Source organism: Hipposideros armiger, unplaced genomic scaffold (genome assembly GCF_001890085.2).
Source record: "Hipposideros armiger isolate ML-2016 unplaced genomic scaffold, ASM189008v1 scaffold_646, whole genome shotgun sequence".
In the NCBI taxonomy this organism is placed as follows: Eukaryota; Metazoa; Chordata; class Mammalia; order Chiroptera; family Hipposideridae; genus Hipposideros; species Hipposideros armiger.
Window position 1 is genome coordinate 964,137 of NW_017731996.1, and position 16,313 is coordinate 980,449.

A 16,313-nucleotide genomic window follows, 5' to 3' on the forward strand; every position below is an offset into this window, starting at 1 on the left:
TTTTGTTCTTCAGTCTAGTTGTGGAGGACGTCGCTTCACTGGCCCATGTTGGTATTGTGATCATTGCGCTCTTCCTGGGTGAGGCAACTAGTTGCTCGCCGGCCGTCCTGGGCACTCACGGCGGCTCATGGGAGCTCACGCCGGCTACCAGCCGCTCGCGCCTGCTGCCAGCCACTCATGGTAGCTTGCGATGGCAACTCATAGCAGCCCAGCTCCAGGTTGAGCTGTTGTTCACCATCTTAGCTGTAGAGGGCACAGCGTCACTGGCCCTAATATGGGATCCGAACTGGGGCCCTGCTGCTCAAAGCTGGTGTCCCAACCCAACTCTTAACCAATGCGCCACTCGGCCGGCCCTTGAATAATATTTTTAACTCTTAAAATTTAGCAAATGAGCTGGCAAGTAAATACTCAGGTCCAACCCAGACTGGTGAGTGAATCACTAAAGCCAGCTTCCCTCATTGAGGGCAATTGCCAAACTAAATAGATCAACTTTAGGCTTTGTTTTTCATGGCCTCTGGAAGCCAAGTGGACAAAAGACAAAGCAGGACCCACCCAAAGCCCACCAGAACAGGAGGTTAGCTGCAGTTATACTATTTATTATCCTATTTTTCATCTAATAGAAAAGACAAAAAAAATATGTGTAGATAAACATATGGATCCAGTGGAAGTTGGTCTTTCAACAGTAGGTGGGCCGAATAAAGGTTGTAAGAAATAAGTGATGTTTCATCAGTCTTCCTTTTTTATAGAGGCTACCCCTGGTTAAAAAAATAACATAGCAACATTTAATTCAGGATTTTTTTTTTCTCCCTTTGGTTCTTTAGTTACAGAAGAATTGCCTCCTTTCACTTTGCAGTGACCGGATTCTTCAAGATGTTCCATTTAACAGGCAAGTAATAGTCCTAAAACTTAAAATGGGGCAAAAGAGAATTTTAGAAATCTGTTTTGGGTCATTTCTTATCAGTTAAGATAACCCTGTTGTACGATTAATCAAGCGAATGGGATTCTGCTGTTGCCTTGGAGAATGCTAAATCTATTTTCTCTGGTTTATTGCTTTGACATTCATGGTAGCAGATTGACCCCTGTTTTCATAGCCCTTTGCTTAAGAATTTATATTGATTATAGTTTTTAGAATATCCACACAATACTGTGGGCATAGAAGTTGAGGCATATAGAGATTCAGTGTCTTGCCCATGGTTTCGTGACTAGTAACTGCCAGACTAGAAAGACTCAAGTCTTCTAGTTCTAGGTCCAGTGTTTTTTTGTTTTTTTGGGTTTTTTATCTGAGCCATCCTGCCACCTGTTGGCAGCTCAGCTTGGGCCGGGAATCGAACTGGTGACCCTGTTGCTCAGTGCTCACACTTTTGAGCGACCTCTTAACCAACTGAGCCACTCGGCTGGCCTTTCAGTTTTCTTTTCTCTGTATCATACCTCTTATTGTTATTTGATATTGAATTACAGAAGAAACTTTTTAAAGAAAGCCATATAGCTGGAGTCCAATAAGTATAAAGGATTCTTTTGTTTTCTAAGATGTTGTGATTTTGGAGCTAAAAAGTGATTTTTTTCACTTTACTATTTTAAAATATATATTTTTTTGTTTTTAAAGATTTTATTGGGGAATTGGGGAAGGGGAACAGTGTTGGGGAATCAGGGAAGGGGAACAGATAAGTTACTGTCCTTTTGTTCTTCAGTCTAGTAGTGGAGGCTGTCGCTTCACTGGCCCATGTTGGTATTTTGATCATTCTGCTCTTCCCGACTAAGGCAGATCAATCGCCAGACATTGGACGGCCGCTCACAGTGGCTCACGACGGCTCAAGACAGCCCATGCTGTCACCGGCCACTCACAGTAGCCCAGCTCCAGATGGAGCTGTTGTTCACAATCTTAGCTGTAGAGGGCGCAGCGTCACTGGCCCCCATGTGGGAATCGAACCGGCAGCCCCGTTGCTCAGAGCTCATGCTCCCAAGCCATCTCTTAACCAACTGAGCCACTCGGCCGGCCCTAAAATATAATTTTTTAATGATGGTATTTTAAAAATGAAATTTATACTTTATGAAAAGTACATTTCTCAAGCAGCAATTTTACTGTGGTTTACTTTTATTTGTGTAGCTACACTATTATCTGGCATGGCTGAGGAACTAGATGTTCCATTTACTATTTGAAATAGTTTGGATAAAAATATGACTATATATAGATCTCCTGTAGATGACTAATTTTATTTTATAGCTATTGAACAGCTGTACTGGTCACATGAAGTCATTGTTAGAAAAGGCATAATCACTTTCTTAAAGAAAAATTTTAAACTAGCCCAGGGGTTGGTAAACGTTTTCTAAAGAGCCAGATAATAAATATTTTAGGCTTGTTAGCCATAAGGTCTGTGCTGCAACAACTTAATTCTGCCATTGCCCCTCTAAAGCAGCCATAGACAATATATAAACAAATGGGGGTAACTATGTTCCAATAAAACTTTAGAAAACAGGCAGCTGGGCCCACAGCTATAAAATCATGATAGGTAGGCTATAGTTTGCCTACCTGTGATCTAGTCAGTGCACTCCGCTAGAATCGAGCTTCTTTGTGGTCAGAGACTGTAATTGGTTAATCTCTGTGTCTAGTGCTTTAGTGGGTATTTAATGGATGGATGGATGAATGAATGAGTATAATAGAAGACAGAATTTTTCATAGCAGAGGGTGACAAAATGCATTGGGCCCCCAAACAAGGAGGGAAAGATTCCATCTGATTGGTGATCACTTTCATGTTAGTGATAGCAGATAATAAAGATAACTAACATGTATGAAGCACCTGATATTGCCAGGCTTGTGATAAGCATTTTACATATGCTTTTTCAGACCTTACAACAGTGCCGTCAAATTGTTATTCTTGTAATCTTCATTTTACAGATTAGGAAGCAGGCACAGAAAGGCTTAGTAACTTGCTCAAAGTGATAAAATAGTAAGTAGCAGAATTTAGACTTAAATCCAAACTGACTTAGAGCCTCTACTTTTTGCATCCATGCTATATTGCTTCGAAGATGAGAGCTGGTTGAGTTGATTGTTTTATGTTTTGGTAACTGCACAAATAAAGGCACAGAGGAAGTCAATAATAATAATAATAGTAAAAATTAACCTTTATCTAAAGCTTGGTCTGTGCCAAGTTCTGGACTGTCTTAAGCTTTATAGGTGATATCATTTTAACCTTACAACAGTCCTATGGAATAGATCTTATTATTTTACAGATGAGAAAATTGAAGTTCAGAGAGATTAAGGAACTTGCCCAGGATCCCAATGTTAGTCAGTGGTAGAGGTGATATTTGAATCCAGGCTGACTCCAAAGTTTATGATGTTCTTAATGACTTGACTGTATTGCCTCACATGATAAAAATTTATTATTTTATTATCATTAACATTAAGCGGAACTAGGATTTAAACCCCCAAATCCAAAGAACATCAGAATCTGTGCTCTTAACTACCAGGCTATATTATCTTATAATTGTGGTCATGTTTGGGGACTAATGAGCAGTCCACTTTGCATTAAGCATAGGGTAGACAAGAAAAAAGATGTGAATGTATGGGCCCATTGCTAGAATTCTAAAATACTGTGAGTACAGGAGTGACATTATACTTAAGTCGTCTGACAGATTTATTACCAATGTATAGGCACAAATTGAAGGGAAAGCAATGGAAGCAGAGACCCATTAGGACTCTATTATAGAAGAATGCCAGTTTATCCGAAGAAAACAAAAACACTAATTTGAAAAGATATATGCACCCTTATATTTATTGCAGCATTAGCAGTAATAGCCAAGATATTGAAGCAACCTAGATGTCCATCAATAGATGAATGGATACCGAAGATGTGAGATACACACACACACACACACACACACACACACACACACACAGAGTGGACTATTATTCAGCAATAAAAAGGAATGAAATCTTGCCATTTGTGACATTATGAGGTATTATGAGGACCTAGGAGGTATTACGTTAAGTGAAATAAGTCAGACAGTGAAAGACAAATACTATGATGGTCTCAATTATATGTGGAATCTAAAAGAACAAAATAAACGAATAAATAAAAGAAAACAGACCCATACACACAGAAAACAAGCTGATGATTGCCAAAGGGGAGGGAGTGTGGGGTGGGGAAAAAGAAACAAAAAACACTTTTTTTTTTTTAAGATTTTTTTTATTGGGGAATTGGGGGATGGGAACAGTGCTGGGGAATTGGGGGAAGGGGAACAGACAAGTTGCTGTCNATTGGGGGAAGGGGAACAGACAAGTTGCTGTCCTTTTATTCTTCAGTCTAGTTGTGGAGGACGTTGCTTCACTGGCCCAAGTTGGCACCATAATTGCGCTCTTCCCGGGCGAGGCAGATCAGTCGCCGGCTTCTAGATGGCCGCTCACAGTGGCTGCTGGCAGCTCATGCTGGTGGTGCTTGCTACACACGGTAGCCCATGGCAACCCACTGCAGCAGGGGCTGCAGTTTACGCCATCGCCAGCGACTCACGGTAGCCCAGCTCCAGGTTGAGCTGTTGTTCAGCATCTTAGCTGTGGAGGGCAGTGTCACTGGCCCTCATATGTGGGATCCGAACCAGGGCTCTCTAGCATCCCAAGCCAGCTCTTAACCAACGCGCCATTTGGCCGGCCCCACATTTTTTTTTTTTAATGTTGGTGGACTGATTCTATCAAGGCCTACTTCATTTTCCACCTCTGCAGCTGACCTTTCCCCATGGCTAGGGTCCCATTGGCTTACTTAACCCTGAAGGCTCAGCCCTGTGACATTTCTTATCATCAACCCTGACCATGGTCAAGCATGAGGTATTTAAGGAGTCCTTTGGGATACAGCTCTTTGGGATGCCTCAATATGAAACTCCCTGGCAAGTGCTATTAAACACACACACACACACACACACACACACACACAATTAGTCACCATTACAAGATGATAATAAACCACTTATTATTTTGAAAACTGGCAAATAAAGGGAAAGAATCAAACATCATATTTTTCCTGTAATAACTATATTACTAGACAATCAAATGGTATATGTATTAGATTGTTTGTATTTCAGCTAATAAATGAAGAAAAAACAATAGGATTAGAACATTACCATTTTATAATTCCTAATTTAACATATGGGTATAAGTAATAAACACCAATGGCTGCTAAAATTACAAAAAGAGAGACAGCTAGACATTATGTGCCTTCTGACAAGAGAACACAACACAATCTATGAAGTAATTTTGCCCCCCAAAATCAAACATAAATCTGATTAAATATAAATCAAACTACCAATTTATAGGAAATACAGATCGTAGAGCATGTTAAATAGCACCACAGGGCTGCAATCAGAAAATTCCAGACTGGGAATCTCTGCAGATCAAAGAACCAATTTCTTCAACAAATCAATGGCAAGGAAGTGGTTTGGGGAAGAGGGGGATGCAAAAGAAACCTATAGATTAAAAGGCACTTTTAAAAGATGTCAGTCTACTGCAGTATATATGTGGGGGTGGGGGTGGCGGTGGAATAATGCCAGTAATGGACTTGATCTAAGATGGCCTTAGGAATAGAAAGAGGTAAGAGTAAATTTGAAGGAAGTTGCAGAGAATTCATTTACATCAATATAATCATCCAGCCAACATGTATTAAACACTGTGTATAGAGCACTGTATTGGGTCTTTGGCATGAACGGCTAAATAGGATACAGTCCATTCCCTAATGGGGGATTCTAGTGAGTCTCCAGATAATCACAGCTCTCTGACAGAGTTACAAACAAGTGCTAGGAGCAGTGAGAAGACAATGATAAACTTGTCAAGGAAAGCTTCTTACAGGAAGTGATATTTGAGCTGGGTCTTGAAAGGTGAAATTATTGGTAAGATAATCAGATATTGGGCCGGCCGAGTGGCTCAGTTGGTTAAGAGTGCGAGCTCTGAGCAACAGTGTCGCCCGTTCGATTCCCACATGGGCCAGTGAGCTACGCCTGAGCTGAGCTGCCACTGAGCTGCCAACAGGTGACAGGATGGCTCAGCTGGTGAGAGCACGTGCTCCTAACAACAACATTGCTGGTTTGACTCCCGCGTGGGATGGTGGCTATGCCCAACCGAAACTAAGATTGAAAACAGCATCTTGAGCTGAGTTGCCTTGAGCTGCCGCCAGGCGGCTGGATGGCAACTGGATTGGAGCTGAGCTAGCTGCACCCTCCACAACTAAGATTGAAGGACAACAACTTGGCTGTTCCCCTTCCCCAGTTCCCCAACACTGTTCCCCTTCCTCAAGTCCCCCCCAAAAAAAAATCTTAAAAAAAAAATCAGGTATATTCCTTGGTGCCATCCTTGATTTCTCTCCTTATCTCACACCCTACATTCAGTCCTTTGGTAAATCCAGCTCTGTCCAAAATATATCTAAAATTCAGCCATTTGTCTTCACTTCCATTTTAACCACTTGGATTAGACTAAAAGTAAATTTCTCCCCTGAATTATTGTGGTCACCTCTGAACTGCTCCTAGCTTCTGTCCTTCCCCTCCTGAGGTTTATTTGACATACAGCTGGTAGAATAATCCTGTTAAAAACATAAGTCAGTTCATATCATATCTCTGCTCAGAATCCTTTTATGGCTTTCCCTCTCATTCAGAGTAAAAGCTAATTCTTTACTAAGACTGTGATCTGGCTCCCCTGTTACCTCTGACCTCATTTCTTAGTACTACTCTTTCCTTTGTTCTCTGCTCTGGCCTTACTGGCCTCCATTGCTATTTCTCAAAACCTCTAGGCATGCTCTCACTTCAGGGTCCTTGTATTTCCCATTCCTTCTGCCTGGAATGCTTTTCCCTAGATATCTGCATGGCTAGCTCTCTTACTATGTCAAAAGTTTCAGTGAAGCCTTCCGTATCCACCTTATATAAAATTTCAGCATTTCATCTCTCCTCTCCCTGCTTTATTTTTTCTTCTACAGCATGTGTTAGTACCTAATCATACTATATATTCTACTTATTTATCTGATTTATTATCTTTTTTCCCCACCAGCATGTAAACCCTATGAGAGTAGAGATATTTTTGTTTTGTTCACTACTCTGTCTCTAGCAGCAAAAACAGGATCTGGCACCAAGCAGGGACTCATAAATGAACAAATTCCCATTGTGCTAGGTACTGTGGGGAATCCAGAAAATACTTGAACTATTACTACGGTTTAGAAATCACTACAGAATAGAAATATAGAATAGAAATATATTGTAATTCTAGAAGATGAATGCCAAATAGTTTTGACTTGTTTTTTAGAAAGTGTTGTCAGAATTAAGGAGGTACCATCTCCAGAACACTAAGTGTAATTGTTATTCTCTATCAGTGAAGAGGAATTTTCCCTTTCCCATTTACCTGCCTAAATTGTAGCATCAGTTCCCAGCTGAGGCTCTGAAACTGTGTCTGGGCCTTCAGGATTAACTCATAAAAACCTTTGTGTGTTTTCAGGTTTGAAGCAGCCAAGCTTGTCATGCAGTGGCTCTGCAACCATGAGGATCAAAACATGCAAAGGATGGCAGTTGCTATCATTTCCATCTTGGCTGCCAAGGTACCTGAACTCTTGTTTTCTGTTACAGTTATTATTTTCCCCAGTCTGTGTGCCACAAAGGTTAGTAAGCCTTTCTGCCAGCCTGCTTATTCAAGCTGTATTCAGTATGGCAGAATTCCAGGATTGTCAGAGATTTTAGTCTGATCTTTGGAGCCTGTTACAGTGAATGATATTAAATTCAACACTAGTGAGTTCTTGGACATTTACTTTGTCTGCTTGCTTGCAGCTTTCTACAGAACAAACAGCGCAGCTTGGTGCTGAGCTCTTCATTGTCAGGGTAAGTTTGTTATGTCCTTCGTGCAGACCACCAGACAGCTTTCATTTTCATTGTTTTCAAGCAATCCTGTGTATCCTCTGATGTTTTATATTTAAAAAAATTGTTTGTGTTACTCCTACATGAGTGTATTCATTTCTTTTTATAGAGGCAGCTTTATTCTTTAACAGAGATAGAAAGAGCCCTAATAGGAGTCACATGACCTAGAATCTAACTTGTAAACTCACTTTGTGAATTTAAACAAATTCCTGAACTAGTGGAGCCTACATAAACCTTAAGACCCTGTCCAGTTCTAAAATTTGGTGATAATGTTAAATTTATGAAGAAAATATAAAGACTCTATCATAGGCATAAGATTGTGCTAGGTGCTTTGGGGAAGAAGATAATTTAAATAGCTGACTAATGATTTTGCTTGCTTACACTCAGTTGAGGAAATAATATAGTGTACAGTGGAAAGTTAAAAAGCTTTAAAGAGAATAAATATGAACAGTGTCTTAGGGAGGACTGGAAGCAAATAGTCCACTTTGGGGTTTCCTGTTTCAATCCTGGCATGAAGTGTTTGAATAATAATAGTAGATGGAAATCAAGTGAGAGAGAGACTCTCTTTTTCTATGACTTACAAATGTTATGTAATGAGAAGGCAAGTCATTCATTTGATAAATAATATACAATACTCATCAGGTACCTACCACCTTACTAGATGTTAGGGATTCACACTGAATTATATTTATAATTCCTGCACATAAGAAATTCACAGTATAATAGAGAAAATCACTATGTAGACATAGTTATAATACAATCTAATAAGTATAATAATAGAAATCTTAATTAAAAAAGTAATGTTGGGCCAGCTGAGTGGCGTGATGGTTAAGAACTGGTTTGGGACACCAGAGGGCCCCGGTTCGGATCCCACATCTGAGGACCAGTGACACTGCCCTCTACAGCTAAGATGCTGAACAGCAGCTCAACCTGGAGCTAGGCTGCCATGAGTCACCGGCGAAAGCGTAGGCTGAAAAAAAAAAAGTAATGTAAAGGGAAGAGAAGGCTGTGGTGGTATAATGGAAAGAGTAGGAATTCTTAAGTTGACATATGGGTGTATTCCTAATTCTGTTACTGGTGGTGTGATTTGGAGCAAGTCACATAAACTTTCTGAAGGGTGATAAAAAAATACTTTATATGACTATTATGAAGATTAAATGAAAAGAAAAAAGATTAATTGAAGGAATGTATGCTAAATGTCTAGCACAAAATACAATACATATTAGATGAGTAGAAAAGGATGCTAGCTTTATTTATTTTAAGCATTTTCGGGGATGACATTTTAGTTATAAATATGGATTTTTATTACCATATATGTGTTTAAGTAATTTTGGCTGGAAATATTCAAAGATTTTAAGGAAATAGTTCACTCATATGCTTTGAAGGAAAATTAAGCTTAGTTAAAAGGAATTAGCAAGAATTAGCAGTAGTAGTAATGATGATGATAGCTAGCTTTTTTTTTGGCTCTTATTTATTACCTGCAATTTACAGATGAAGAAACAAAAAATTAAATTGGCTAACAAGGTTACATGGTTGGTCAGATGCAGAGATTATATTTAAACTAAGGTAGCCTGATTCTTGTGCCACACTCATAACCACTATGCTATTAAGTTACCTAATTGCACCTAAATATTTGTGTTTCTTAAGAAGTTATTTCTGAAATTGTTTGAAACGTTAAGCAAGCAATAGTGTCCATTGTTTTCTTGTATCTGTTTTAGCAGAGCTCCCTTTTACCTCCAAATGTGTAATCTAAAGATGGAATTATGGATGCCTTATATAGGTCTTAAAACATTTATCTTTCAAACTTTAAATTTCTTAGGTTAAAGCTATTATAGGAATAATTTACAAATGGAATTTTAAAGCTATTATCTTATTTAAATTTAATATAGAGTTTAATTCTCTTACTATTATATTTTATTTGGCCTTTCTTTTTTCTTAAGGAAAAGTTGGGCTTAGATAGAATTAGGTCTTCCAGTTCTTACTTTCTCTTACTAAGCTATGATCACTTAACCTAGTATTTCCTAGACTCAATTTCCTCTTCTGAAAAATGGGGATAACAATAGTACAATTTGGGATATAATTTGCTGATGGTTAATAAATGTTTGCTTCATTCCTTTCTTCTCCTTCTCCACCTTTTTTATCCTAGGATTTAAAATGAGTATGTATATGTTTTGACCAGTTGGGTAAAATAGTTGGCCGTAGCTTTAATCATTTTGCTTTTCATTTTATTTACAGGCGATTAGATTATAGTTATGATCAGAATAATATAGAAGTATTTATGAAGGTCCTATACTTTTTTCTTGTTGAAGGAAAAGTTTGATCCAAGAAGCTGTTTGTTGTATTTATAAAAACCTTTACAGGAACATTTTAAGCCATAACACTAATCCTCATGGACTTGTGGTTATTACTACTAATTGTAATAACAACTGAATAATGAGAAATTAATTCTATTTTTCTTTCAGCAACTTCTTCAAATAGTAAAGCAGAAAACCAATCAAAATTCAGTGGATACTACTTTGAAGTTTACTTTGAGTGCACTTTGGAACCTCACAGATGAATCTCCAACTACTTGCAGACACTTTATTGAAAACCAAGGGTTAGAACTCTTCATGAGGGTTCTAGAGGTTAGAATGGGAATTTAGCCTACAGTTTTGATATTTATTGATTGATTGACTTACGCATTTATTAATTATATTTGATTCTTTAGGTAATTATAGTCTTCTCTTTCTTTTTTACAGTCTTTCCCAACTGAGTCATCCATTCAACAGAAAGTCCTAGGACTTTTGGTAAGATATAAGTATTTCTGCTAAATTAAAAACTGTAATTTTTTTCTGACTGAGGTAATATGTTGCAGTTACTATTTGTAAACACTTAATGATATTAGAAAATAAATACAATATAGTTAAGTGAAAAAAGCAGGGTGCAGGGCTGGCTGAGTGGCGCATTGGTTAAGAGCTGGCTTGGGATGCCAGAGGGCCCCGGTTCGGATCTCACATATGAGGGCCAGTGACACTGCCCCCTAAAGCTAAGATGCTGAACAACAGCTCAACCTGGAGCTGGGCTGCAGTGAGTCGCCAGCGATGGCTAGGCTGCAGCCCCTGCTGCAGTGGGTTGCCATGGGCTACAGTGTGTAGCCAGCAGCCAGCGTGAGCTGCCAGCAGCCGCCGTGATTGGCAGTCCAGAAGCTTGTGACTGATCTGCCTCGCCCGGGAAGAGCGCAATGATGGTGCCAACTTGGGCCAGTGAAGCAATGTCTTCCACAACTAGACTGAAGAACAAAAAGGACAGCAACTTGTCTGTTCCCCTTCCCCCAATCCCCCAGCGCTGTTCCCATCCCACAATTCCCCAATAAAAATATTTAAAAAAAAAAAAAAAAATATATATATATATATATATATTTCGGTTGTAATAGTGAATTTGTCATTTCTTTTTCCAGCTGTATCAATTTTTGTTTCATGTATTTTGAAGTTCTGTTATTAGGTTCATAAACAGATAGTTATGCTCACTTGATTAATTGTCCCAGTTGTCATATGAAATGACCTTCTTTATCCCTGGTAATATTCTTTACTTTGAAATCTCCTTTGTCTCATATTAATATTAGCCATTTCAGCTTTCTTTTGACTGTTAACATGGTTTACCTTTTTCCATCCTTTTACTTTAACCTATATTTGTATTTATATATAAAGTATGTTTCTTTGTACTTTGCACCCTGCTTTTTTTATCCATTCTGAGATTCTCTGCTTTTGGGGGGGGCTATTTGGACCATTTATATTTAATATGATTATTGATATGGTTAGATTTGGTTCATCACCTTAGTATTTGTCTTCTGTTTCTCCCATCTGTTCTTTTTTTTTCCTTGTTTTTCTGTCTTCTTTTGGTTTAATTATTTTTTTATTCCATTTGATCTCCTTTTTTGCTTTTTTATTTATTATTCTTTGCTTTATGTTAGTGATTGCTTTGGGTTTATAGTATATACCTTTAATTACAGTCTACCTTTAAGTGATTTGATATAATTTTATATATCATATAAGAACTTTATAATAGTAGACTTCCATTTCTGCTCTTCTTTCCTTTATGCTATTATCATGCATTTACTTTTGTGAGTCATAAGTAATAAAATACACATTGTTATGATGCCAATTACCTTCTAAGAAGGTTTAAATAATTTTTAAGACTTATATATTTACCCTAATAGCTACTATTTCTGATACTTTTCTTTCCTTTGTAGATCCAGATTTCCATGTTGTTTCATTTTCCTTCTACCTAAAAGACATGCTTTACACGTCTTGTAGTGTGGGTCTGCTGCTAATGAATTCTTCAGTTTTTATATGTCTGCAAACGTCTTTATTTAACCTTTTGTTTTTGGTTTTTTTTTCTTTTCCTTTTTTTTGTAATCTATTTCAGGAAATACTCATTCTTTTTATTTTTTTATTTATAAAAAATTTTTTTTTACATTCGGTATTATTTTATATTAGTTTCAGGTGTACATCATAGTGGTTAGACATTTGTATAATTTATGTGGTGATCCCCTGATTAGTCTAGTACCCACCAGGCACTATATACATAGTATTACCATATTATTGACTATATTCCCTATGTTGTACTTTACATGTTTGTGACTATTTTGTAATTACCAATTTGTATTTCTTAATCCCTTCACCTTTTTCACCCAGCTCCCTAACTCCCCTCCTCTCTGGCAACCATCAGTTTGTTCTCTGTATCTATGAGTCTATTTCTATTTTGTTTGTTCGTTCACTTTGTTCTTTAGATTTCACGTATAAGTGAGATCATATAGTATTGGTCTTTCTCAGTCTGACTTATTTCACTTAGCATAACACATCCATGTTGTCACAAAATGGTAAGGTTTCATACTTTTTTATGGCCAAGTAACTTTTGTTTTTGAAAGAAGTTTTTGCCAGGTACAGAATTCTAGGTGACAGTACTTTTAAGATGTTGATTAGCTTTTTCCTGACTTGCATCTTTCCAATGAGAAATCCGATGTCATTGTTATTTTTATTCCTCTCTATGTATGTGATTTTTTCCTCTGGCTACTTTAAGATTTAAGATTAGCAACTGTTTTGAATAATTTAATAATGATGTGTCTTGATGTAATTTACTTAATGTTTCATATATTTGAGATTCATTGAACTTCTTGGATCTATAGTTTTACAGTTTTCATCAAATTTGAAAAGTTTTTGGCCATTATTTCTTCAAAAAAAATGTTTGCACCGTCCCCCTGCCCCCAACACACGAGTCTTTTGAAGACTACAGTTTCTTATATATTAAGCTGCTTGAAGTTGTCCCACAGCTCATTGGTGCTCTTTTAATTTTCTTTGTTCTTTTTTCTATGTTTGTTTCAGTTTGGATAGTTTCCATTGCTATGCCTTCTATCTGTTGGGTTGTCGGAAAAGTCATGACACATTTTTTCTATGTTTTTTGTTGCAAAAGTGCGTCATGACTTTTCCGACAACCCAATAATTCAGTAATCATTTTTCCTGCAATGTCTAATCTGCTGGTGATCCCCCCTTGTGTATTTTTCATCTTAGACTTTGTCATTTTCTTTTCTACAAGCTCAATTTGAGTCTTTTTTTTTTTTTTTTTAGCTGCTGAGCCATCCTGCCACCTGTTTGCAGTTCAGCTCAGGCCGGGAATCAAACCGGTGACCCTGTTGCTCAGAGCTCACACTCTTCAGTGAGCTCTTAACCAACTGAGCCACTCGGCCAGCCCCTTGAATCTTTTTTATATCTTCCTTGTTTCTACTTAACTTTTTGAACATATGAAATATATTTGTAGTAACTGTTTTACAGTTCTCTGCTAATTTTAACATCTGTGTGGGTTTCAAATGATTGATTATTCTCCTTATTTTGAGTTGAGTTTTCCTGCTACTTTGCATGCATGGTAGTTTTTTTTTTTTTTTTAGATTTTTTATTGGGGAATTGGGGGGATGGGAACAGTGCTGGGGAGTTGGGGGAAGGGGAACAGACAAGTTGCTGTCGTTTTGTTCTTCAATCTAGTTGTGGAGGATGTTGCTTCACTGGCCCAAGTTGGCACCATCATTGCGCTCTTCTCTGGAGAGGCAGATCAGTCGCCGGCTTCTGGACGGCCGCTCACTGCGGCTGCTGGCCGCTCACGCTGGCTGCTGGCCACACACGGTAGCCCATGGCAATCCACTGCCACAGGGACTGCAGCCCACGCCGTTGCCGGCGACTCATGGCAGCCCAGCTCCAGGTTGAGCTGTTGTTCAGCATCTCAGCTGCGGAGGGCAGTGTCACTGGCCCTCATATGTGGGATCCGAACCGGGGCCCTCTGGCATCCCAAGCGAGTTCTTAACCATCGCGCCACTCGGCCGGCCTGCATGGTAGTTTTTGATTGGTTGCCAGACATTGTGTAGTGTGTAGTTTAACTTTTTTTTTTTTTTTAAGATTTTATTGGGGAATTCGGGGAAGGGAATAATATTGGGGAATCGGGGAAGGGAACAGACAAGTTGCTGTCTTTTTGTTCTTCAGTCTAGTTGTGGAAGATGTTGCTTCACTGGCCCATGTTGGTATTGTGATCATTGCGTTCTTCCAGGATGAGGCAGATCGGTCGCCGGCCATTGGACGGCCACTCACGGCAGCTCACGCTGGCTGCTGGCACCCACGCTGGCTGCTGGCCACTCATGGTAGCTTACTGCAGCCCCACTGCAGTCTACGCCTGCACTGGCAACTCATGGCAGCTCAGCTCCAGGTCAAGCTGTTGTTCACCATCTTAGCTGTAGAGGGCGCAGTGTCACTGGGTCATGTGGGATCCAAACCAGAGGCCCTGCTGCTCAGAGCTCACACTCCCAAGCCAACTCTTAACCAACAAGCCACTCGGCCGGCCCTGAAGTTTCACTTTTAGGTGCTGGACTTTTTTTTCTTATAAAATTTTCCTGGACTTTGTTCTGGGATAGAACTAATTTACTTTTAAACAGTTTGATCATTTTGGATGTTACTTTTATGATTTATTAGGAGGGTCCAGAGCAGTGTTCAGGCTGGGGCTAATTATTATATAGTACTGAGATAAGACCTTCCTGAGTACTCTACCCAATGCCCTATGAATTAAGAGTTTTTCCGGTCTGAATGGTGAGAACAAGCACTATTCCTGGCCCTCTGTGAGTTCTGGGAACTTGAATATTTTTTTATGGTTCTTTTCTTGCTCATATAAGTTTCCTCACAGTCATGCTCTGATCAGTACCCTGCTGAACAGAGTGTTTCTGCAGCTCACTGGATTTAATTTATGTGCAGTTCTCTTCTCTCTGGTATTCTGTCCTATGAATTGCTTTGGTCTCCTGGGACTCTCAGCTCCATCTTGTCAACTCCATGAGTCTACTGGGTTCTGATTAAGTTCTATATCCCTGTGCCACAGCCTGGAAACTCTCCCAAGGCAGTATCTCATCTTGTTTGCTTCCCAACTCTAAAGGTCACTGTTCTTTATTACCTGATGTCCAGTATCTTGAAAACTTGTTGTTTCATGTTTGTGTCTTTTTAATTATTTCAAATAGGAGAATAAATCTGGCCCCTTTTACTCCATCTTGACCACAGAAGCAGAAGTCCTCTCAATCTTCCATTAGATTTAATAATGAGAAATTTGTCTTTTATACTTACCTATGTATTTCTCATACTACTCATTTAAAAACAAAAAACATTTATTATAGGTATGCTGGTGATGAGTTTTTACTTAGGTTTTATTTGCATGAAAAAGTCTTTTTGTTATTTTGCTTTCATTTTCAAAGATACATTTTTGCTGGCTGTTGAAATCTAAGTGGGCATTTTTTTTCAGTTTGGTTTGTGGTTTATAATTTTCATCAAATTTGGGGAAATTTTCACTATTATTTGTTCAATTTTTTTTTCTCAGTATCCTCTCTCATCGCTTCTCTTTCTAAGACTCCAATTGCACATATGTTAGATTGCTTGATATTGTCTCATCAGTCATAGAAGTATTCTATTGGCTGTTTTCTGAAGTTTCTTTTTCTTTTGGTTTGTTTTGTTTTTTATTTGTTTTTTGGCTTGGATGTTTTTCAGCTCACTGTTATGTTGGGGTGTTTTGTTTTTTTTTCCTCCTGCAGTATCTCACTGCTGTTAATCTCATCCAGTGTATTTTTTATTTCATTTTGTTTTTCCTAGAAGTGACATTTAGGTCTTTTTCACATCTTCATTTTCTCTCCTCAGGCTTTCTTTCCCTTCATCCTGGCTCATATTTGTAACATTTATAATAACTTTTAAGTCCTTGTCTGATTACTGTATTATCTCTGCTATTTCTGGGTCTATTTTTATTGATTGATTTTTCTCCTAGTTATGGATCATATTTTCCTCACTCTGTATGCCTGGTAATTTTTGACTGGATGCCAGTCATTGTGAAATTTACATTGTTAATTGCTGGAATTTATTGTTTTCCTTTAAACAGTCTTGGATTTTGTTGGC

General features: G+C 38.4%; 1 protein-coding gene across 2 annotated transcripts in view; it reads left to right on the forward strand.

Annotated features, from left to right (window-relative positions):
• ZYG11B (zyg-11 family member B, cell cycle regulator) overlaps positions 1-16,313 on the forward strand; it is an 85,813-nt gene that overhangs the window by 56,293 nt on the left and 13,207 nt on the right. Inside the window, exons 6-10 of one of the 2 annotated variants that reach the window (XM_019625969.1) lie at positions 822-886; positions 7,460-7,559; positions 7,786-7,836; positions 10,335-10,496; positions 10,611-10,658. In XM_019625969.1, the coding sequence (XP_019481514.1) occupies positions 822-886; positions 7,460-7,559; positions 7,786-7,836; positions 10,335-10,496; positions 10,611-10,658 (426 nt within the window). The remainder of the gene's footprint in view (positions 1-821; positions 887-7,459; positions 7,560-7,785; positions 7,837-10,334; positions 10,497-10,610; positions 10,659-16,313) is intronic. The other variant, XM_019625970.1, reaches the window with a different exon arrangement.